The following is a 23,442-nucleotide window of genomic DNA, read 5'->3' on the forward strand; positions in this document are numbered from 1 at the left end:
CTTGGAGAATTCTGTAGGCCAGTCAACAGTCTCTAGGTCTGCTGTGAACTTCCTTATTGAGGCCTCGTCATGGATTCTAAATGAAACCTTGTTGTATTCCAGTGGTGGTTTACTAATGTTTGTTAAGAGGAAGGTAGTGTAGTGGTCTGTAGTGCTGTCTGTGATTATTCCTGATTTAAGGGGGTCTAGTATATTGGTCCATATGTGGTCTATTATGGTTGCACTTGTCTCAGTGAGCCTGGTTGGTTTAGTTATTGTTGGTATGAGAAGTGTGTTGTTCATATTGTTGATGAAATCAGTTACAGGCTGATCATCTAGTAGGCCAAGGTTGATATTGAAGTCTCCAGCTAAGAGAAGGTGGTGCTCATTCATTTGTCTGTTTGTTATTAGTGCCTTTAATTTCTCACTGAAATTTGGGATGTTTGTGTGGGGTATCCAGTAAATGGCACCAATTGTTATAGGCGTCTTAAGGTTTTTTACAGTAAAATTAGCAAAAATCTATTCCCCATATTCATCGCTAAAGCAAGTGGTGCTGGAGTTCAAGGTACTTTTCATTGTAAAACCAGTCAAAATCATCTCAATTTCTGTAATATGTCTTCCATTCTATAAAATGAGACTAGGAAAACTAGAATACAACAACAAATACCATATGAAAATACAGTGCAAATTCGCTGTTTTAATCCAAAAACACGGTCAAAGTTTTTTTCTCATTACACACTGTGTGCTGCAGGATTTTTTTTATACTGCGCACACTGACCACATAGACCCATTCTTTCATATGTAGGCCTACCAGCTTTCTCTCACTAGATTTGAGGGCGCTAGAATTTAGGCGTACTAGTACGTCAAAAACCCTGGTGCATAAGCCGTACTAGTACGTCTGAAACCCTGAAAGGGTTAATAAAAGTATTAGTCAGAGGGCTGAAGAGGGGTTGTTGAGGTGGTTTGGTCATTTAGAGAGAATGGGTCAAAGTAGAATGACATGGAGAGCGTATAAATCTGTAGGGGAATGAAGGGTGGGTAGGGGTCGTCCTTGAAAAGGTTGGAGGGAGGGGGTAAAGGAGGTTTTGTGGGTGAGGGGCTTGGACGTCCAGCAAGTATGCGTGAGCGTGTAAGAGAGGAGTGAATGGAGACGAATGGTATTTGGGACCTGACGAGCTGTTGGAGTGTGAGCAGGGTAATATTTAGTGAAGGGATTCAGGGAAACCGGTTATTTTTATATAGCCAGACTTGAGTCCTGGAAATGGGAAGTACAATGCCTGCACTTTAAAGGAGGGGTTTGGGAATTGGCAATTTGGAGGGATATGTTGTGTATCTTTATACATATATGCTTCTAAACTGTTGTATTCTGAGCACATCTGCAAAAACAGTGATTATGTGTGAGTGAGGTGAAAGTGTTGAATGATGATGAAAGTATTTTCTTTTTGGGGATTATCTTTCTTTTTTGGGTCACCCTGCCTCAGTGGGAGACGACTGACTTGTTGAAAAAAAAAAAAAATTGAACCACGATGCCAGGACCAAGAGAGGAATGATCATTGGTTTTTACCTCAGAGGAAACAGGATTTCTAGCTCTGCCTTTCATTCATCTAATGCTCACCCATCTCTAGTTTCCTTCCTGCTATACTAATGACCTATGTAGGTGCCAATTTGCTATTTTTATTTAACCCTTTCAGAGTCGCCAGGCCCTCTCCCAGACTTGTTCTCAGGGTCGACAAATTTTCAAACAAAAAAACTAATTATTTTTTCACATGAAATTTAGAGAATCTTTTCCCGATCATAATGACACCAAAAGTATGAAATTTGATGGAAAACTTACGGAATTATGCTCTCACAAAGTTAGCGGTCTCGACAATGTTTACGCATCGGCGATTTTGCCCACTTTGAGCTCTATTTTTGGCCAATTACAGTGTGCTAGTCAACAAAAATCATAACTATTTCGCTAGAACTCCATTTTTTCTATCGAATGAGTACAAGAAACCGCCCATTTACCAATTTCAACTATCCAATCTCCAAATAGGGTCCAGAATAAACAAGAAAGACATTCCTGGCACTAAAATAACATTTCCTCTGTTCATTAGTCACATCCCCATGCCCCTCTTACATTCTTTTGCTTTCCACTTTGAATTTTTATTCTCACAAAAAATAGAAGATTTACTGTTATGCAGGCTACTGCATTAGTGTAGAAATGGTATAAATAATATCAGCGCACTTGTGAAAGAATGTTAGACTCACCAGTTGACGTGTATTGGATGCGAAGCATGATTTGTTTATTTTTGATCTTTGGCAAAAATTGAAGATTTCTGCTACTTTGAGCTCAATTTTAAGGTACTTTTCATTGTAAAACCAATCAAAATCGTCTCAATTTCTGTAATGTCTTCCATTCTATAAAATGAGGCCAGGAAAATTAGAATACCATCATAAATACTATACGAAAATACAGAGCAAAGTCACGGTTTTAAACCAAAAACACTGTCAAATTTTTTTTTCTCATTACGTACTGTGTGCTGCAGGATTTTTTTTTATACTGCGTACACTGACCACATAGACCCATTCTTTCATATGTAGGCCTACCAGCTTTCTCTCACTAGATTTGAGGGCGCTAGAATTTAGGCATACTAGTACGTCAAAAACCCTGGTGCGTAAGCCATACTAGTATGTAAGAAACCCTGAACGAGTTACACATGCCAAAGGATAGCTCTATAAATATAAAAATAATAGACAAAGAAAACATAAATGAGAAGATAAGAGCTAGAGAACCAACAACAAATGAAGGAGCAGTGCCGGGTCAAGGAATACAATATTTATTGCTGCTATGTTTTCATAAGTCTCTACTACATATCTAACATAACACAAACACTACTGAAGGTAATTAAACTGGATGGGGTATATTGTGGATAATTAATCAGGATGGGATATATATATGATATATATACACTACTAAAAGTATTCAACTGTGATAACTTACAGGATGGGGTATATATACTGACCTCAGATATACCGGAGAGAAACCAGCACGTTTCCAGAATGAGAGTAGTTGTTGAGTGGCACCGTAAGACACACCCAAGTAATGGAGAGCCTCAGGTGGTCGCTCAGACAACGACTGAAGCAGGGACAAGGGCTGGGTATTGGGTCCAAGCTTCTCTTCTAACAACCCAACCTATTAGCAAACTATAAATAATCTTACTCTCCTTCATGTATGATTAAAAGTGAATTTATTACTATAAACAAAACAAAATTTTCAGCCATCAGAGTAATCTGGCTCATGCATAATACTCTCCTGCAATAACTGACATCGTGCACAATAATAACACCATTAATGATTCAGTAAAATACCCTGGCTTCACTGTTCATGATTTATTGCCGGCTTTTCCACATACTGTTCAAGCATGAATGAATTTATTAGAATTTATACTGTTAGGATGGCTTGTACATTTCCCTCAATGCTCATCCAAGTGTCAATGTTTTGAGTAAAGCATCATCTGCTGGCCAATATGCATGAAAAAAAAAAAAACCATACCACGGGTGGGGACTGAACTCATGGCGAGTGAATCATAAAACTCCAGGCCAGCGAGTAAGCCACTGGGCCAGCTGGTTACGTGCAGGCCTGGAGTTTTACGACTCACTCTCCATGAGTTCAATCCCCATCCATGGTATGGTTTGTTCGCAATCATGTCATTACAATTTCCTGAGTCAATATGCATGTATATGCTACCAAACGTATTCTTCAAGTGTCCTGTTGGATTATTTTTTTAAACAAATCAATTTTAGAATTTACCACTTGCTTTAAAGGAGGGGCGAGCCTTTTTTTAGTGATCAGGTCATTAAAATTGAAAAATTATGGAAAAAATGTTTCCTTACTGAAAAATAGTGCAAAATTCTGGCAACATTTTGATGTAATCAGCTTGTTTCTATCATATTTATAAGTATGTTTTTCATTAAATGTATTTTTTTTTGTTCTGCTGTCAGCAAAAATACATGTTGGCAATTAGCATTTTTTTTTCCTCCCAAAATTATGATTTTTATGATTATTTCATCGTAAATACTCTACATGGCAACTTGTGTGCTGGCTAGTGTGTGGAGAGCAGACAGTAAGTACCTCCGTAGCTGGCAGGCTGTAGAGAAGGTAGGAGGAGTGTAGCACGCCAAAAGTTGGCACGCCACTTCCCTAGAGTTTCACACACACAAAAAATAAAAAAACTCAGTAATAAGTTGACATTGTAATCCATCTCCTGCAATAAGTATTCACTGGATTGTTATGATTTTTGCAGACGTTATTGAGGAATGATGGTTCTACAAACATGCAGAGAGGATTTGCCATATTGTAAACAACTTTTTGTTAATGATATTTTCCTCCTCTAAAAAAAAAAATAACTTCAACATTTTCTTTTATTCAATTCATTTCAAGTTTATTCTCTATAATGGTTACAATGTGGGGTTTACATGTTTTGGGTATTTTGTGGTTTACATGTTATAAAATACTAATTACAGAGGGGGCCACTAGGACACCTAGCATGGCTGGGCATTTCGAGCAGACTTAGATTAATTCTTAACATTAAGTCCTTACAGATTACAGTATTAAGGCTAAATGACTACATCATAATTTTGAGTTTAGCAATGTGAATGCTTTTGTTTTGGCACAATACAAGGTGTCTATATTTGAGTAACATAGGCAAACTTATGACAAGTTAGGATTTATTATTTTAAGCTGCTTAATCCACTGTCACAATCCCAATGAAATCTGATAAAAAAAAAAAGTTGGTGATTCTGCTCGCTCCTCCCTTAAAAGACACTGTTATTGCATTTTACTTAATATATTAATAAAATTCTATGTAGTAAGTTGGTAGACAGCAACTGCCCAGGGAGGTACTACTGTCCTGCTAATGAATGTACAGCGGAAGCCTGTACATAATTGTTTTACATGATGGTAGGATTGCTGGTGTCTTTTTTCTGTCTCATAAACATGCAAGATTTCAGGTACGTCTTGCTACTTCTACTTACACTTAGGTCACACTACACATACATGTACAAGCATATATATACATACCCCTCTGGGTTTTCTTCTATTTTCTTTCTAGTTCTTGTTCTTGTTTATTTCCTCTTATCTCCGTGGGGAAGTGGAACAGAATTCTTCCTCTGTAAGCCATGCGTGTTGTAAGAGGCGACTAAAATGCCGGGAGTAAGGGGCTAGTAACCTCTTCTCCTGTATATATTACTAAATGTAAAAGGAGTAACTTTCGTTTTTCCTTTTGGGCCACCCCGCCTCGGTGGGATACGGCCGGTGTGTTGAAAGATTAATAAAATTCTAGGTAGTAAGCTGGTAAACAGCAACTGCCCAGGGAGGTACTACTGTCCTGCCAAGTGAATGTACAACGGAAGCCTGTAATTGTTTCACATGATGGTAGGATTGCTGGTGTCTTTTTTCTGTCTCAAAAACCTGCAAGATTTCAGGTACGTCTGCTACTTCTACTTACACTTAGGTTACACAACACATGCATGTCTTCTTCTTCTTTCAACGTACCAGCCATATCCCACTGAGGTGGGGTGGCCCAAAAGAAAAAAACTGAAGTTTCTCCTTTTAAATTTAGTAATATATACAGGAGAAGGGGTTACTAGCCCCTTGCTCCCGGCATTTTAGTCACCTCTTACAACATGCATGGCTTACAGAGGAAGAATTCTGTTCCACTTCCCCATGGAGATAAGAGGAAATAAACAAGAACAAGAATTAGAAAGAAAATAGAAGAAAACCCAGAGGGGTGTGTATATATATGCTTGTACATGTATGTTTAGTGTGACCTAAGTGTAAGTAGAAGTAGCAAGACTTACCTGTAATCTTGCATATTTATGAGACAGACAAAAGACACCAGCAATCCTACCATCATGTAAAACAATTACAGGCTTTCGTTTTACACTCACTTGGCAGGACGGTAGTACCTCCCTGGGCGGTTGCTGTCTACCAACCTACTACCTACAACACATGCATGTACAAGCATATATATACACACCCCTCTGAGTTTTCTTCTATTTTCTTACATGGTCTTGTTCTAGTTTATTTTCTCTTATCTCCATGGGGAAGTGGAACAGAATTCTTCCTCCGTAAGCCATGCGTGTTGTAAGAGGCAACTAAAATGCTGGAGGCAAGGGGCTAGTAACCCTTTCTCTTGTATAAATTACTAAATTTAAAAAGAGAAACTTTGGTTTTTCTTTTTGGGCCGCCCTGCCTTGGTGGGCTACGGCCGGTTTGTTGAAAAAAAAAAAATTATAATGAGAAACTTTTGCTTTTATTTTTGGGCCACCCTGCCTTGGTGGGCTACAGCCGGTTTGTTGAAAAAAACAAAATTTAAAAAGAGAAACTTTTGCTTTTCTTTTTGGGCCACCCTGCCTCAGTGGGATATGGCCAGTGCAGTGAAAGAAGAAAGAAGAAATACTTGTACATGATAGAGACAAAAGGTATAAAATACCTGCTTGATGGAGAAATTAAACACAAATGCAGTATAGTGTGATCTCTTACTGACTATGTTTTGCCCACACAGTAGGCTTTATCAAGTCACAAACAGATCTACAGTGGACCTCCGCCCAACGGCGGCATCAAGTAATGGCAAATTCGTCTAATGGCGCTCTTTGGCATAAAAAAAAAATGGTTCTACCAATGGCAAAAAACTTTTCTAACGGCGTTCATCCAGAACATGTCAATGCGGCGGGAGCATGGCCTGAGCGGGCCCAGTCACTCCAAGACTCAGTGTGTCATTGTTTACAAGCTGTTGCGGTTGATTCCACGTGTACCTGCCATATATTTTGGATTATTCAAGTGTTTTTAGTGCTTTGAACCACTAAATAAGCCATCATGGGCCCCAAGAAAGCTTCTAGTGCCAAACCTGTGCTAAAAAGGGTGAGAATTACGATGGAAATGAAGAAAGAGATAATTGAAAAATACGAAAGTGGAGTGCATATGTCCAAGTTGGAAAGGCTATACAACAAACCCCATTCAACCATCAGTACTATCATGGTGAACAGAAAGTAAATCAAGGAAGCTGTTGTTGCTAAAGGTGCAAGTATGTTTTCAAAACGGAGACCGCAAATAACTGAAGAGGTAGAGAGACTATTATTGGTATGGATAAACGAAAAACAATTATCAGGAGACAGTGTTTCTCAGTCTATAATTTGTGAAAAGGCAAGGCAGTTGCATGATGATCTCATTAAGAAAATGCCTCAAAATAGTGATGATATTGATGAATTTAAGGCCAGCAAAGGCTGGCTTGAAAGATTTAAGAATCATAGTGGCATACACAGTGTGGTAAGGCATGGTTAGGCTGGCAGTTCAGACAAAAAAGAAGCTGAAAAATATGTGAAAACTTAAAACCTGAACAAGTGTTTGTTACGAAACAGGCATGTTTTGGAAGAAAATGCCAAACAGGACCTACATTACTCAGGAGGAAAAGGCACTCCCAGGACATTAGCCTATGAAAGACAGGCTGACATTAATGTTGTGTAGTAATGCTAGTGGTGACTGCAAAGTGAAGCCTTTATTGGTGTATCACTCTGAAACTCCCAGTGTGTTTAGGAAAAATAATAGTGTCAAGGGTAATTTGTGTGTGCTGTGGAGATCAAACAGTAAGGCATGGGTCACTAGGAAAATTTTCTTGGACTGGTTTTATGGTGTGTTTGGCCCCACTGTGACAAAATACCTCCAGGAAAAGAAATTGTCACTCAAGTGCCTCCTGGTAATGGACAATGCTCCTGCTCATCCTCATGACTTGCAAAAGGAAATTGCAGGGGAGTTTGGTTTCGTTAAAGTGAAGTTTTTGCCTCCTAATTCAACTCCTCTCCTCCAGCCCATGGGCAGCAGGTCATTTCAAACTAGTGTTTCAAAAGTGCTTTGAAGTGACCTCAGACACTCAACTGACCCTAAGAGAATTTTGGAAAGATCACTTCAATATCCTCAGTTGCATAAACCTTATAGGTAAGGGTTGGAAGAGAGTGATTTGCAGGACTTTGAACTCTGCTTGGAGGAAACTGTGGCCACAATGTGTATAAGAGAAGGATTTTGAAGGGTTTGGGGCTGACCTTAAGGAGCCTATGCCAGTAGTGGAAGCTATTGTGTCATTGGGGAAGTCCTTGGGGTTGGAGGTTTGTGGCGAGGATGTGGAAGAGTTGGTGCAGAACGACGAGGAAGAACTAACCACTGCAGACCTGCAAGAGCTTCAGGTGCAACAGCAACAGATCACATCTCAGGAATGTTCTTCAGAGCAGGAGGAAGAGAGACAGAGGAAGATGACTTCGTCAAGGGTTAGGGAAATGTGTTCAATGTTTACAAAGGTGCAAGCATTTACAGATGAATTTTATCCTGTCACAGAAGTTGCAAGCCGCATTGGCAACATGTACAATGACACTCTTGTGTCCCATTTTAGGGAAATCCTAAGGGCACATGAGAAACAGAGTTCTCTGGACAAATTTTTGGTGCGACAGTGGTCCAGTGACTCTCAAGCTGGTCTTGGTGGCATTAAAAAACCAAGAAGGGAGGTAACCCCACCAAAGGACTTAGTACCTCAAGTCTTTATGGAAGGGGATTCCCCTTCCAAACAATAAAACACCTGCATCATTTGTCCTCCTACTGTCTCATCACTCATCAACAACTCCACAATAAAGGTAAGTGGCATTTAATTATTGTTTATTTTACATATCCCATTCATTTTTGTGTAGGGAAATGTATATTTCGCATAAAAAAAATTATTTTGTTTAATACTTTTGGGTGTCTGGAACAGATTAATTCTATTTGTATTTCTTAGGGGGAAAATTAATTCGACTAACGGCTAGCTCTCTGGAACGGATTAATGCCGTTGGTTAAGGGTCCACTGTATCTGGGTACATGAGTATATACAGTGTGGAGAGTCAGGTAGAAAATGTTTGCTAGGTTGTATTTGAGATGGACCTGCACAGGACGTGCAAGGGACATGCACAGGATGTCTCAAATACAGACTACCCAACTTTCTCCACCTGACTCTCCACACAATATATACTCATATACTATTTAACCAGGTAGATCTGTTTGTGACCTGATAAAGCCCACTGTGTGGGCAAAACATAGTCAATAAATGATTGCATCATACTGCATTTGTGTTTAATTTTTCCACTTGTATATGGCACAATTTTGACTGACCTGATCATCATGTATTAAAGTTGGATGGTTTGCTTCTGGTGTTGGAGTGTCGGTATAGTCTGCATGGACAGCTGCCTCAGCATAGTAGTCGCACAGCTGAGACAATGCCTGGCTCCCGTATCCTTGCTGAATAATGTAAAGAGAATATTAAACAATTAAATAAACATAAGATGAAAAACTGTACGACTCATGAAATCGTAATGACACGATTGCAAACAAACCATACCACAGGCAGAGATAGAACCCGCGATCAGAGAGTCTCAAAACTCCAGACCGTCGCGTTAGCCACTGGACCAGCTAGCCACAATAAGATTCATGAATCGTATTGTGGCTAGCTGGTCCAGTGGCTAACACAACGATCTGGAGTTCTGAGACTCTCTGATCACGGGTTCTATCCCCGCCTGTGGTATGGTTTATGAAAAACTGTAGTAGAACATTTCATACCAGTTGAACTCATTAGCAATAAATAAAAAGTTATATATGAAATAAATTACTAATCAGAGGACACCAGGTATGAGGAAATAGAGGGACAATGCTGTTACCTACTGGTACTGTTGTTACATACTGGTAATGCTGTGGGTGAGAATGTATGTGTAAGAGTTTTTTAGTTAGTGGACAGGAGCATGTGAGCTAACAAGTGAGATATACACAGATTTTTGCAAAGGTGTTTGACAACTGCAATCATAGAGTGATTCCACACAAAATGAGAACCATAGGCATTACAGGGAAGGTAGGCAGATGACTTTTCGGGTTCCTAAGACATATGTAACACAAAACAATAATAGTTAACACAGCAAAATCCAGAATCAGTGAGGTTAAAAGCTCAGTTTCCCAAGGCACTTTCGTGGCACCTCTGCTGTTTTTTATCCTCATAGCAGACATAGATAAAAACACCCATCACAGTTTTGGATCATCATTTGCAGAAGATACTAAAATAAGCATGAAAATCACTTTGGTAGAAGATGCCGAAAAATTACAGGAAGATATGAGCAGTGTTTTCCAGTGGGCAGTGGAGAACAACACGGCAGTCAATGGTGGTAAGTTCCAGCTCCTTAGGTATGGAAAGAATGAAGAACTCAAAAGGCACACTGTATACAAAACTCAAGAAGATCATCATATAGGATGAAAGGTACACGTGAAAGACTTGGGAATAATTATGTCAGGCGACCTTTCTTTCAAAGAACACAACAAGACCAAGGTCATGACAGCCAGAAGGATAAAGGGGTGGATAATGAGAACCTTCAAAACAAGGGAGATAATGCCAATGGTGACACTTTTCAAATAGCTAGTGCTCTCCCATTTGGAATATTACTCGATGTTGAGAGCCTGTGATGGCTTACTCAGCCCTGTAACAACTTCAGTCAGTATTACTAAGGCTGGCTCCTCCTCAGGAAAATTAATGCATAGAAAAAGAACAAAAACCGACAAACATAAACACTTTATTATTTAGGAAATATAAAACACTTAAATATGAAATACTGATCCTACATTAAAGAAGATGAAAAATGAAAAACAAATGATATCTGAATTCAACGCTAATATATATAAAACTTGGGTGTCTGGTGTTGGTGACACTGTGTGGCTGAAATCGTAGCCGTTGCTGATGATGTGGGGGGGGGGTCGCAGGTGTTGGTGGCAACCCACCGGCTCGTTCTTCACAGAGTCTATAGCCGTAAATAATCTATCCAGATGACAGGAAAGCAGGTTCTTTACCGCTGCAATGATGAGGAGTTGCGTTCTGCAACTTCATACATGTGCACAGGCAAGTAGATAAAACATGGGACGTCTCAGGACGTTAGTCCGTCTCCTTCAATTCTACTCGTTGGTTGGCAGGTAACCCATTCTGTCATTCAAAGCTGGAAAGAGAGACAGGTTACCCACTGCTTAAGAAATCACTCTCCATGATAAGTACAATACCTAAAAGACGTGGTGATTATTAAGACATTTAACATAGAGCAAGACTGAAAGGACTAAGTTTATTATTGGTCAAAAGTGAAGCTTTCAACCAATAAGTCCACTAGAATATGAGCAGGCATGTACTTGCAGTAGTGCTGGGAGCTGTGAGTCGAGTGATTACTGTTTGGCCGGAGCCCCACACGTCACCTTTCGGGGGGGGGAAAGAGGAAGGGGTAAGGGGTAGCGGGAGCTAGACTGACCCTACCTTAACAAGCAGCCGGCAATCAAACTATCACTTTCAGGGAGGGGGAAAAAGGGGGGGGAATAGCGGGAGCTGGACTTACCCTACCTTAACAAGTTGCTGGCAATGAAACTATTGTTGCTATATACTCCCTCGCTACTCCTATCTATTGAACTTTTCCCTCACACTCCCCTAACCAAGACTTATAGTCAAGGAGTATAAGAAGAATAGGTGAGGAAAGAGTTCTAACACGTGGAAGTCGCGTAAGACAACAAATCTTCTACTGATTGTCACGATTTAACCAGTCAGAGAAATAACTGGATGAACCATTGATATACACTATATGGAACTTAAAAGCTTGGAGAGCCAATGTCCACCTCAAGAGGCGACTGTTGGTTCCCTTAAAAGTTTCTAGGTATATCAAAGGTTTGTGATCCGTTTCTAGAATGAATTCTTTTCCCAGTAAATAAAATTTAAGCTTGGAGATACCCCATACAAGGGCCAAACATTCCTTTTCTATGGTGGAGTATCTCGTTTCTGCAGGAGGGAAGTTTTAGATTTAATACATATACAGGATCTAGGAGTGTGTGTATTTTGTGCAGTAAGCACCTGACACCTATTGCAAGAACTATACTTCTTTGTAACCTAAGAATACATGCTTGGCCAAAAATAAGAGTGCTTGAGCTTATGCCATGTCTTACGATGGGCCAAGTGTTTAGTCACTGGCAAATCATGAGCCATTTGAAGAACAGTCTCTTGACATGGTTTAGGAACAACAAGGATGGAATAATCTATCACTAAAGAATGAGATTTAAATACAGATTTATATAGGATACCATTAACATATTCAAACTTATGAGATGCGTATCTCCCATGGATAACTTTGTTGTTAAAAGCTTGATTATGACAATCCCAAAGTGAAGGGCAATTGCGCTGTATATTGACAAAGTCATCCTTGGACATAAAATCTGGGAAAATAAAAGGACTTACGGTGGGAGAAGAGGAGGTAGGAGAAACCGGGGTTATGGTCTGAGCCCTAGTCAAGACATTGAGAGTGCCGGAGGCAATACCCTTACTTTCACCCGACGAGTGGACAGGTGATCCTGCTACCTCACTGTCGAGAGCAGTATCATCTGTTTCCACCCCCAAATGAACAGTACAAGACAATGCAGCTTCCGGTGCGGAATTGTTAAGGGGCTTATTTAACTTGCAAGGAGGAAGAGCTGGAAAACTTAGATCCACGGGTGGTGACGAAAGATCCGCCTCTGAAGGAAGAACGGCACCTTTAATGTTACCCACTATTATAGAACAAGTAATTGGGGCTAGTACCGCATTAGTCCAACCGGTGAACCATTTAGTTTTCAAGTAACAACGTATTGTAGGGAAAGTATTTTCACGACCCAAGCAATCTGAAAGAATAGAGAACACACGAGAGGTTTTAAAGTAAGGGAACAGTTTGACCGAAATTACGATGCACGTACATCCAGTGTCACGTAATATATCTGAGACTTTTATACCATTAACTGCTCCTGAACAGAAGGGTGCTTGGTCATTACCGTCAACAAAACATCTTCCAACTTTCTCTATTTTCTTGGAAGGACAATCTGGACGTTTATGTCCGATACCACCACACCGATGACATGTTGGTATAATAGCTGGTGACTTTGCTTTTACTGTAGGCTTCTTAATCTTTGGTTCAGGTGAACCATTGCCCTTAAGGTTCGATCCCTTTAGGTTTTTATAGGAAATGTGAGCCTCAGCATACAAGTCAGCGGCCTCAGCAACTTCATCAGCTTTAATCAGGTTACGTTCTCTAATGAATGTTCTTATCTGGTAAGGAAAGGCTGTCAGGAACTGGTCAGCAACCATGAAGTCTCTAAGAGATTCATAACTGTGATCAATTCCTGAACTCTCTATCCAAAAGTCGAACAAACGAAAGAGTGTTACTTGTAACTGCTGAAAATTTAGGCCATGCTGTAAGGTGGCATACCTGAAATCTTTCCTGTAAGAATTTGTGGTTTTTTGATATTCTTTAAGGATTGCCTTCTTCAGTAGGTTATAATTACATGTGATATCCTGCGACAAAGTTGCATAGATATTCAAAGCTGTACCAGAAAATAACATTCCAAACCTGGTAGCCCAGGTGTCAGCAGGCCATTCACAGAGGGTAGCGGTATTTTCAAACCTGATAATGTATGAAGTAATATGTTCACCCTCTGTGAAGGGAGGTAAATTAGGTGTTGGAATATGTGCACTAGCTGCATGATGTTCAATTACTCCTTCCTCTAATTGTTGTTGTGTAAGAGTTAACTTTTTATTCTCTAATTCAAGGCGAGCTTTTTCGAGCTCGCGATCTTTTTCTCTCTCTCTTAACTCAAGTTCTCTAGCTTTTTCCTCACGTTCTCTAGCTTTTTCCTCATGTTCTCTAGCTTTTTCCTCATGTTCTCTAGCTTTTTCCTCAACTTCTCTATCCTTTGCTCTTTCCTCAAGTTCTCTTACTTTAACTTGTTCCTCACGTACTCTAGCTCTCTCCTCACGATCAAGTCTATCACACTCCTATTTGTCTTCTCTCTCTCTCTAACTGTTTATCTTGGTTTTCTCTTTCAATTCTCTCTCTCTCCTTTTACTCCTGTCTTTCAAGGTTCTCTTTCTCCTTTTTCTCTTCTCTTTCGATTCTCTCTCTCCTTTTCCTCTTGTCTTTCCCTTTCTAACTGTCTCTCTTCTCTCTCAATTCTCTCTCTTTCAATTCTTTCCTGGATCTTAGCACTAATGAAAGATTCTAAATTTTTCCCTGTTATTCCTAACTTACTTCCAGCATTCATCCAAAACTGGTATTCCTCCATAATTGCAAGAATAACTTAAACTACCAGGGGAAAAATGAAATGGGTATCAAAGAAAACGGAGGGTTCAATTCCTGCTTCGCTCAAACTGTAAATAAACCAGAGGGCTCGATCCCTACTTCAATTAAACAATATGTATTAATGAAAACGAAGGGTTCTATGCCGGCTCCGAGCAAACAGCAAGTAGAATGGGGTCCCTTGACCATCCAACCTTCTCACCAACAAATCAAGAGTGTCCTACGACAGTTCCCTTGATATAATAAAGAGCTCAATGAAACAAGTTGTCACTGGAAAATCTCGGGTCCCTAGAGTCTAATCCTCCAAAGTGTTTCAAGCTCACACAAAAATAGGTGGCAGAATTAACTAGTATTCCTGCCTTGACTTGACTTACAATAAATTGAGACTATAACAATCACCAAATCTTTTAAATACCAGTACTGTAGTCCTACCATAGAGAATGATTACTCATGGCTGGTGGTAATCGTCTGTGGTATGCGGCATTGAAGTTCCAATGGTAGATTCGAGATGGTGTTGAATCTTGATTCAGCCGAGTTGATCCTGGCAAGGTCGCCACTTGTGAAGGCTTACTCAGCCCTGTAACAACTTCAGTCAGTATTACTAAGGCTGGCCCCTCCTCAGGAAAATTAATGCATAGAAAAAGAACAAAAACTGACAAACATAAACGCTTATTATTTAGGAAATATAAAATATAAAACACTTAAATATGAAATATTGATCCTACATTAAAGAAAATGAAAAATGAAAAATATAAATATCTGAATTCAACGCTAATATATATAAAACTTGGGTGTCTGGTGTTGGTGACACTGCGTGTTGTTGAAATCGTAGCCGTTGCTGATGATGTTGGGGGGGTACGCAGGTGTTGGTGACAACCCACCGGCTCGTTCTTCACAGAGTCTATAGCCGTAAATAATCTATCCAGATGACAGGAAAGCAGGTTCTTTACCGCTGCAATGATGAGGGGTTATGTCCTGCAACTTCATACACGTGCACAGGCAAGTAGATAAAACATGGGACGTCTCAGGACGTTAGTCCGTCTCCTTCAATTCTACTCATTGGTTGGCAGGTGACCCATTCTGTCATTCCAAGCTGGAAAGAGAGACAGGTTACCCACTGCTTAAGAAATCACTCTCCATGATAAGTACAATACCTAAAAGACGTGGTGGTTATTAAGACATTCAACATAGAGCAAGACTGAAAGGACTAAGTTTATTATTGGTCAAAAGTGAAGCTTTCAACCAATAAGTCCACTAGAATATGAGCAGGCATGTACTTACAGTAGTGCTGGGAACTGTGAGTCGAGTGATTACTGTTTGGCCGGAGCCCCACACGTCACCTTTCGGGGAAGGGGGGGGGAAGAGGGAGGGGAAGGGATAGCGGGAGCTAGACTGACCCTACCTTAACAAGCAGCTGGCAATCAAACTATCACTTTCGGGGAGGGGGGAAAAAGGGGGGGGAATAGCAAGAGCTGGACTTACCCTACCTTAACAAGTAGCCGGCAATGAAACTATTGTTGCTATATACTCCCTCGCTACTCCTATCTATTGAACTTTTCCCTCACAGAGCCCCATTCAAGGCAGGAGAAATATCAGAGCTGGAACAAATACAGAGATCGCTGACAGCCTGCATAGAGCCAATAAAGCATTTAAATCACCGGGAATGCCTTAAAGTCTTAAATATGTACTCAGTGGAGCAGAGAGAGATAAATGATAATATATATGTACCTAGAAAGCACTTGATGGCCTTGTCCCAAATTTGCACACTGCCATAACATACTGGAGTGAGATATATGGAAGGAAGTGCAAAATAAACCCAGTGAGAAGGAGGAGTGCAATGGGCACCATAAGAGAACACTGAATTAACATTCGTGGCCCCAGATTATTCAACATCTTACCACAAGATATCGGCAATACTGCTGGAACAAGTGTAGAGGCCTTCAAGAGGAAACTGGACAAGTATCTTCACCAGTTGCCAGATCAACTAGGCTGCGATGAATATGTGGGGGAGCAGGCCACCAGTAGCAACAGCCTGGTTGAACAGGCAAACCACCAGACGAGCCTGGCCCATAGTTGGACTCCGGGAGTAGAAAAACTCTTGGAGCTCATCAAAGGTATATCAAAGAGGTACTGGGTGAAGAAGAGTGAGAGAAGTTCTGAGAGGAATGACGGTGGCCAGTGGTTACATGTTGTCACTGCTTCTGCATTCCCTTCACTCGCTGTACATCCCATGTGACACACAATGAGAATATAGTCAGATGGGCATGGGTATGTGGGTAAGGGGATGGGTAGGGGCAGATGGGTCAGGATATGCTGGTGAAGGGCAACTGTGGAAGATGAGGTGAGGGTAGATAGAGGTGGGGTCTGGGACAAGTGTCAGCAGAGCCTGATAATGAAGGCTAGGGTAGGTGAAGATGGAGCTGGGTGAAGGTGCGAGCCTGATGTTGGGTGAAGGTGTGAGCCTGATGTTGGGTGAAGGTGCAAGCCTGATGTTGGGTGAAGGTGCAAGCCTGATGTTGAGTGAAGATGTGAGCCTAATGCTGTGAAGATGCCACTCAAAAGTCATCCCCCCTCCAGCGTATGGGCAGGAGATTGACGGCATGTGAGTGAGGGGAGATGGGTGAAGCTGGGTGAGGGTATGTGTTTGAAGGGATGGATGAAGGTTGGTAAGGTCTACAATGTATGGGCAGAGGGGTACCAAACATTCTAGCTCTTACCCAGAATATACAGTGGACCCCTGGATTACGTCATCATCAGAATACGTAATATTCGGAATAAGTAAGGTTTTTTCTTCAAAATATTGGCTTGATGATCGTCACTGACCTCAGTATAAGTCACTCGTCTGGAACATGTCCATGGAGCCTGAGCGGCTCTGATACTCTATATACAGCCAGTGTGCCACTGTTTATCAGCCTGTGAGGATGATCCCATGTGTTCATACGATATATCCCATTCTTATTAGTGCTTGCAACTGCTAAATAAGCCACCATGGGCACACCCAGCCCTTTGGTAAAGGGCTGAGAGAGAGAGGGGAGAATGCGCCTTTTTCAGTGATTCTGCAATATGTACGATACTAAAGCACCAGGAGTCGATAAAGGCTCTAGTGCCAGCCAGCGATAAAGTGTAGCATTAACCCTTAAACGGTCCAAATGCATATACACGTTCTCTTGCGTAGAGCCCCAAACATATATATACGTTTCCTTTGTCATTCATTCAACATTGGTACGATAAGCCTGAGTCACCTAGACATGAGAGAATGAGTGTGCGCACTCACTGTTCGCCATATGAAAAAAAATTGGGGATGCCTGGGTACCACATGCTCTTTTTTCCTATTAAAATTTTTTTTTTTCTCAAAAAATTCAGGGTGCAACGCAAGAGAACGTATATATACGTTTGGACCGTTTAAGGGTTAACAGTGTGTGTGTGTTTCGTGTCTGTGTCAGCACAGTTGCTGATCCCCTGTATATGTATATGTTATCTGAGTATCATAGTATCATCCATACTGTTTTACACAGTTGACCCCTTACTAGGCTCAGTGGCTAGCATGTGTGACATCACGTGATGCCTCGTGTTAGGGTTGGGCTCCTTGCCTCTCCCCCACTCCACGCTTAGGTCTACAACAAGGCAACACGGCAGTCTGGGCTCCTCTTCCTCTCACACTGCTAATATAAGTGTTACTAACCAACAAGTGTGCTTAACTCCAACCATCATATCTCCACGAATCCTCTCAACAAATGGTGCCAGCGGTGAGCGCATAAATTTGATATTTACGCAGATGTACGGAGATTAATTTCTATCAGCCGTGGACACTGTGTGTCGACCACATGGCGGCTTAGCCTAGGCACCAGCTACCTTGAGCAAGCGTCCACCAGCCTGTTTGCTTCCTGCTTCCTGGTCAGTCTTTGTGTCTTAGTGTTTTACTTGCTTATTTGCATTACTTCCAAGGAGTTGACTCGGGTTTGCAAATTAAGCCAAGCCGCCAAGCCAGTCTGTGGGCGAGGAGTCAAGCCTTATGCCATCCAGCCTGTCTTAAGTACCAGCCTTGCCTGCTAGCCAGCTTTCCACCCCTGCTGTGCTCATCGTTACAAGTTCTCAAGCCAGTCTGTTTGACGGGTTAAGCCAAGCCAGCCAGCCAACTAACCCAGGTGACTAATCCAGTACTCAAGCAAGCCACGTGAGTTCCAGCCTTCACCATCGCTTTGTGCTCTCAGTTCTAGCCATTCTGAGCGCTTATACCATCCCTGTAGTGTTGTGGTATTTTGTGGGTTTTTAACCTAGCCTGACTTAGAATATTTTTGTGCCTAGTGTGGGCGTACCCAGAGCACGTGGGTTACACTGCTTATCCAGTAGGCCTAGCCACCAGTGTCCCAGCGCGCTGCCTCACTCACCCACACCTTCCCATCACTATTGTTTTCATCCTTATATCGGGTACTAGCACCTTATTTTATGGCTCACATAGCGGGTCAAGACACAAGACTGTTTCATCGTACCTGTGTGCCAATGAGAAAAGCCTTGCTATGTGAGCTCCTCAAGTTTAAGTGGAAATTCTTCGAGACATCGACGTGTTGAGAGCAGTAGAGAACGTCGACAGCGACGAGACTCCACCATCACCTCATTCTCCATTGACATCACATCGCTCCAGTGATAATAATCTTTTTATAGAGACATTTGCGAGTGTGGAGACTCTTTTTGTTCTCAGTGATTTCTTAGTGACATTCAGTGACTCTTGATTACATTCTGTTGCAATATTTTTTTCTTCTCTCTTCAGTGTTTAAATTTTCGTGCTTTATTTTCATGTCTGTTTTGTTGTGCTCCTTTTTATATATATACTTGAAGTAAGTACTTTAACATCTTTCCCTGTTGTGTCCAATACATAATCAGTATAAACTTGTTTTTACACTTCACAATTATCGTGTGTTCACAGTACTGTGTTCCTTGCCCAGTAAATTATGAAGCAAAGTAATTCAGTAACTGTTATCTTATATTCTGCATCACAACTCAGTTTTGTCTCAGTAATTTTTTTTACCAGCATTTGTGTATTCTTGCTGATTCTTTTTTTATTAATTCATTTCCCATTTTACTGTGTGTTGAACATTCTTTTTTGCTAATTCTTTTTAATTAGCCAGTCTCTAATTTGTCCTATTTCCACAGACAATAGTGCCATTATTTTGCTGAAGCAAGACAATTATTTCCAGTTTTTGTAAACACAAGACCTTATTGCAAGAAAATTATCATAGTATTGTGCATATATTGATGTGTTGTGTTGCTGCCTCATTGTAAGTGTTAACCTTTCTCTGTTTTGTGTTTTATGCCTCTATTATTTTTCATATTTCATTGAAGAAATTCACTCTTAGTGCAATTTTTAACTTCTTTTTAAAGTAAATCATTCTTTTGCTTTTTCAGTAAGTGTTGCTTAAGCTGCAATTAAGAGTTAATGTGTTCAATTAGTTCATTCCTTGATAATTTTATTTTATTGTTGTGTAAACTGCATTTTCTTGTGTGCAATTTTTTTTATTGCAGTGTTGATTCATTCTGCAATGACTCTTGTGCAAGTATTGTGCTGCCATTAATTTTTTCTTTCAGAAAAATTTTTTATGTAGTGTTGTGTTGTGCAGTAATTTTTGATTAGTAATTATTATTTGCAATATTGCTACAGTTTATTTCAGTGCATTATTCTGTGATTTCAGTTTTACATTTCTGTGTTCTGTGCATAATATTTCATTCTTTGTGTGTCATTTTATTTTATTTTTTTTTTTAGAGAATTGCTTTCCCAGTCCATTTTAATTTTGCACAAGATTTAGTGATTCCATTTTATCATTTTTGATTGAATTATCATTTATTGTTGAATTTCTTTATTGAATTGAGCGTAAAGACAACTCACTGTGCCATTAATTCAAATTAAAGTAAATTGGAGTAAATTTGATCTGAGTAAAATACACAAATAACCTGCACATAAAAGAGAGAAGCTTACGACGACGTTTCGGTCCGACTTGGACCATTTACAAAGTCACACTAAGCAGAAGTGGGGCGGGCGGGTGGGCAGGCGGCGGCGGTGGTGGTGGAATAAGGAGGAGGAGCCAGTCAAATACAAAGAAAGGGGAACACTGCCTCTCTGACTCACGTACCTACACTCCTCTCGTTTCCAACCCTCTAGAACTTTCAACAAGAAACTAAGGACTCTCTCTGACCTCTGTCCTCCTAACTTTGACCTTGTTCAACGGTTTCATGTCATCTGTCCCTCTCTTCCCTATTTCTATGGCCTTCCCAAAACTCATAAACCTGATATTCCTCTTCATCCTATCATATCCTCTAGAGGTTCTGTCTCTTATTCTCTTGCTTCTTGGTTGGCCAAAACCCTCACTCCCTTTCTCGGTACTTTTTCTCCTGCCCACCTCCGTCACTCTCAAGACTTCATTGAACGGGTTTGCTCTCTCCCAACCTGTAAGATGCTTAGTCTTGACGTTGAGTCCCTCTTCACCAATGTCCCTCTTGATGATGTCCTTGATTTCCTTAGAGAGAAGGCCCATGAAGGGTTTCTACATCTCCCTATACCTACTGATGTCTTTCTTGATCTTATCCACCTCTGTGTGGACTCTAATTCCTTTTCCTTCCAAGGGAAATATTATTCTCAAACCTTCGGTGTAGCTATGGGCTCTCCTTTCTCTCCTGTCCTTGCTAATCTTTACATGGAATACTTCGAGACTGTTCTTCTTCCTACCATCGATGTGCAACCTTCACTCTGGCTCCACTATGTGGATGACATCTTTGCTCTGTGGCCTCATGACTCCAGTCTCTTCCAATCTTTTCTTGAAGCTCTTAATAATCTTGCCCCTTCCATTAAGTTTAAAGCTGAATGGGAATCTAATTCCTTACTTCCTTTCTTTGATGTCCATATCCACCGCTCAGATACAGGTTTTTCCTTTTCCGTTTACCAAAAACCTATGCACAGTAGCATGTACATTCACTACTTTTCCTATCATGCTTCCCCTGTCAAGAAAAGTGTTCTTATCTCCCTCTTTCTCCATGCCCTCCACACCTGTGATCCTTAGTTTCTTCCAGCAGAAATTTCCACTCTTCATAATTTGTTTTCCTGTCTTGGCTACCCTTCCCATTTCATAGACTCTGCCCTCTCATGTGCTAAACATAATTTCTTCTCTCCCAAACACTCTACTCCTGGGAACTCTTCTGTCCTCTGACTTCCCTACATTTCCTGTCTTTCTAATCTCAACAATTCTCTCCGTCCCTTAAACATCAAGCTTACCTTCCGCAAGACTAACACTCCTCGCACTAATCTCGTTCATACCTCTCCTCCCTCAACAGATGTTCCTGGTGTCTACTCTATTTCTTGCGCCTCCTGTCCTCTTCAATACTTCGGAGAAACTGGTCGATCTCTTTTTGACAGACTTAGGGAGCACAAAAATAGTGTTAGGCTTGCCGACACTAACAATGCTCTTTTCTGTCACGTCAGAGATCATAGCCATCCTATTGACTGGTCTTCTGCTAAAACTGTCTTCCCTGCTTCCAACTCGAACAGTCGCCGTCTAGTTGAATCCTCTCTAATACACAACTTTCCTTGTATGAATCTTAGCCCTGGCTTCATCTCTGTAGATGCCTTCCTCTCCCACTACATTGTAAAATGCTCCAAACTTCAGAACACCCATGACTTAACCTGACTCCTCTTTTTTCTTTTTCTTTTTCTTCTTCTCCCTCTTCCCCTTTCCTCTTTCCTTTTTCTCCTCTGGGTTGTCTTTCTTTCTTCTGTCTCGTGTTTCTGTTCCTTCTTTATTTATTTCACCATTTCCCCTTTCACCCACTTCTGTGCACTTGCTCTCCCTCTGTGGGCACCTAGCTCCCTTGCAGTGCTCCCCTTTGTATTTGACTGGCTCCTCCTCCTTATTCCCTACAACAACAACAACAACAACAACAACAACAACAACAACAATTACTACTACTACTACTACTACCTGCCTCTATATATCCGTCCTGCTCCACTTCTGGTTAGCGTGACTTTGTAAATGGTCCAAGTCGGACCGAAACGTCGTCGTAAGCTTCTCTCTTTTATCTGTGGGTTATTTGTGTATCGTTCCAGTCACGGTATTGTGCCTTTTTTTTGTTATTTATTGAGTAAAATACAATTTCTCTTGATTATCAAAGTGTTGCTTATCCAGTTGAGTGTTATATGCGAGTTTCCCTTGCTCTACAGTGTGACTTGTCATTTTTTCTTTACTTGTGCAGAATAGTTAAATATTTTCTTCCCATTTAAGCTTACTGTGTCATATATTCTCTCTATTATTCTTGCATTAATATCCTTGTGTAAGTTCCCTGAGACAATGCCACAGTCACTTTTGAATGCTCACTTAGTGTATCATGCCAGTCCAAGTAAACATGAATCAGTCCCCAGTCCCAATATCCCCTTACTGACTGAAAGACAATACCTAGCTAGACAATGTGTTTGTTCTCACAGCTTGTATCTGAGATTTATTAAAGTGCTGCAGAATGTGAAGTTCAGATTAAGTTTCCATAGATCCGTGAATTACTTATTAATGTAGCCGAGCGGTCAGGCACTAGTAATACTGTCACTCCTGTCTGGAATCCAGCCACAATATTGTGCATGCAGGATAGTGTACAGTTACCTTGAGTTTCAGAGGAACCTCAGACAACCCTGGGTGCTGAGACTACTATCCCTGCGATGGCGACTTGTTCATGTAGTCATTCCTTCCAGAGGACGCTTTGTGAAGAACGTTACTTGTAATGAGTTATGCCATCTCTTACTGATGTCACAAGCCGTTGCAGAAAGACATTTGTTGTTGTTCCTTATGTTCCAGATGGTGATACTATCCTCGTTGACAGTAATCCGTGTAATGTACAAAGTTATTTCTCGAGTAACCTTCGCATGTTAATGTTTGTAAGTGCAGTTTCTTTATAGTTGATACCTCATGTCACTGTGTGCGACTCAGAATGAATACCAGTATTGTTGACCGTGTTCCTCTCTTTTTCCCCATGCTTGCAGTGAGAGATAGTACATCCGTTCTCCCTTGCTCATATTGCGTATTATAGCGTTATCTTTTTTTCTACTGGGGAGAGTCATCCACTCCACCGAGTTGCTCATTCCTCCAGTAAGAAAGAACTGATCCCTTGTGGTCTGATGTGATTCGATTCCTGCTCCAGGAAGATCTTGTTCTGACTGTGAAGCCACCAGTACCCATTAATGACTTGGTAATGAGCCAAGAATTACTGTATCGAACAGCCGAGTTGGGTACCCCAATCACTAGTGAATGCAGCTCTACAGCTAGTTCA

General features: G+C 40.8%; 1 protein-coding gene across 3 annotated transcripts in view; it reads right to left on the reverse strand.

Annotated features, from left to right (window-relative positions):
- The window catches only part of l(1)G0020 (RNA cytidine acetyltransferase l(1)G0020), a 174,866-nt gene that overhangs the window by 77,344 nt on the left and 74,080 nt on the right, over nt 1-23,442 (reverse strand). For all 3 annotated transcript variants that reach the window (XM_070097055.1, XM_070097057.1, XM_070097056.1), the window contains 2 exons: nt 9,152-9,277; nt 2,985-3,154 (listed from right to left, as the gene is read on the reverse strand). In XM_070097055.1, coding sequence (XP_069953156.1) covers nt 2,985-3,154; nt 9,152-9,277 — 296 coding nt within the window. The remainder of the gene's footprint in view (nt 1-2,984; nt 3,155-9,151; nt 9,278-23,442) is intronic.

Source organism: Cherax quadricarinatus, chromosome 56 (genome assembly GCF_038502225.1).
Source record: "Cherax quadricarinatus isolate ZL_2023a chromosome 56, ASM3850222v1, whole genome shotgun sequence".
NCBI lineage: Eukaryota > Metazoa > Arthropoda > Malacostraca > Decapoda > Parastacidae > Cherax > Cherax quadricarinatus.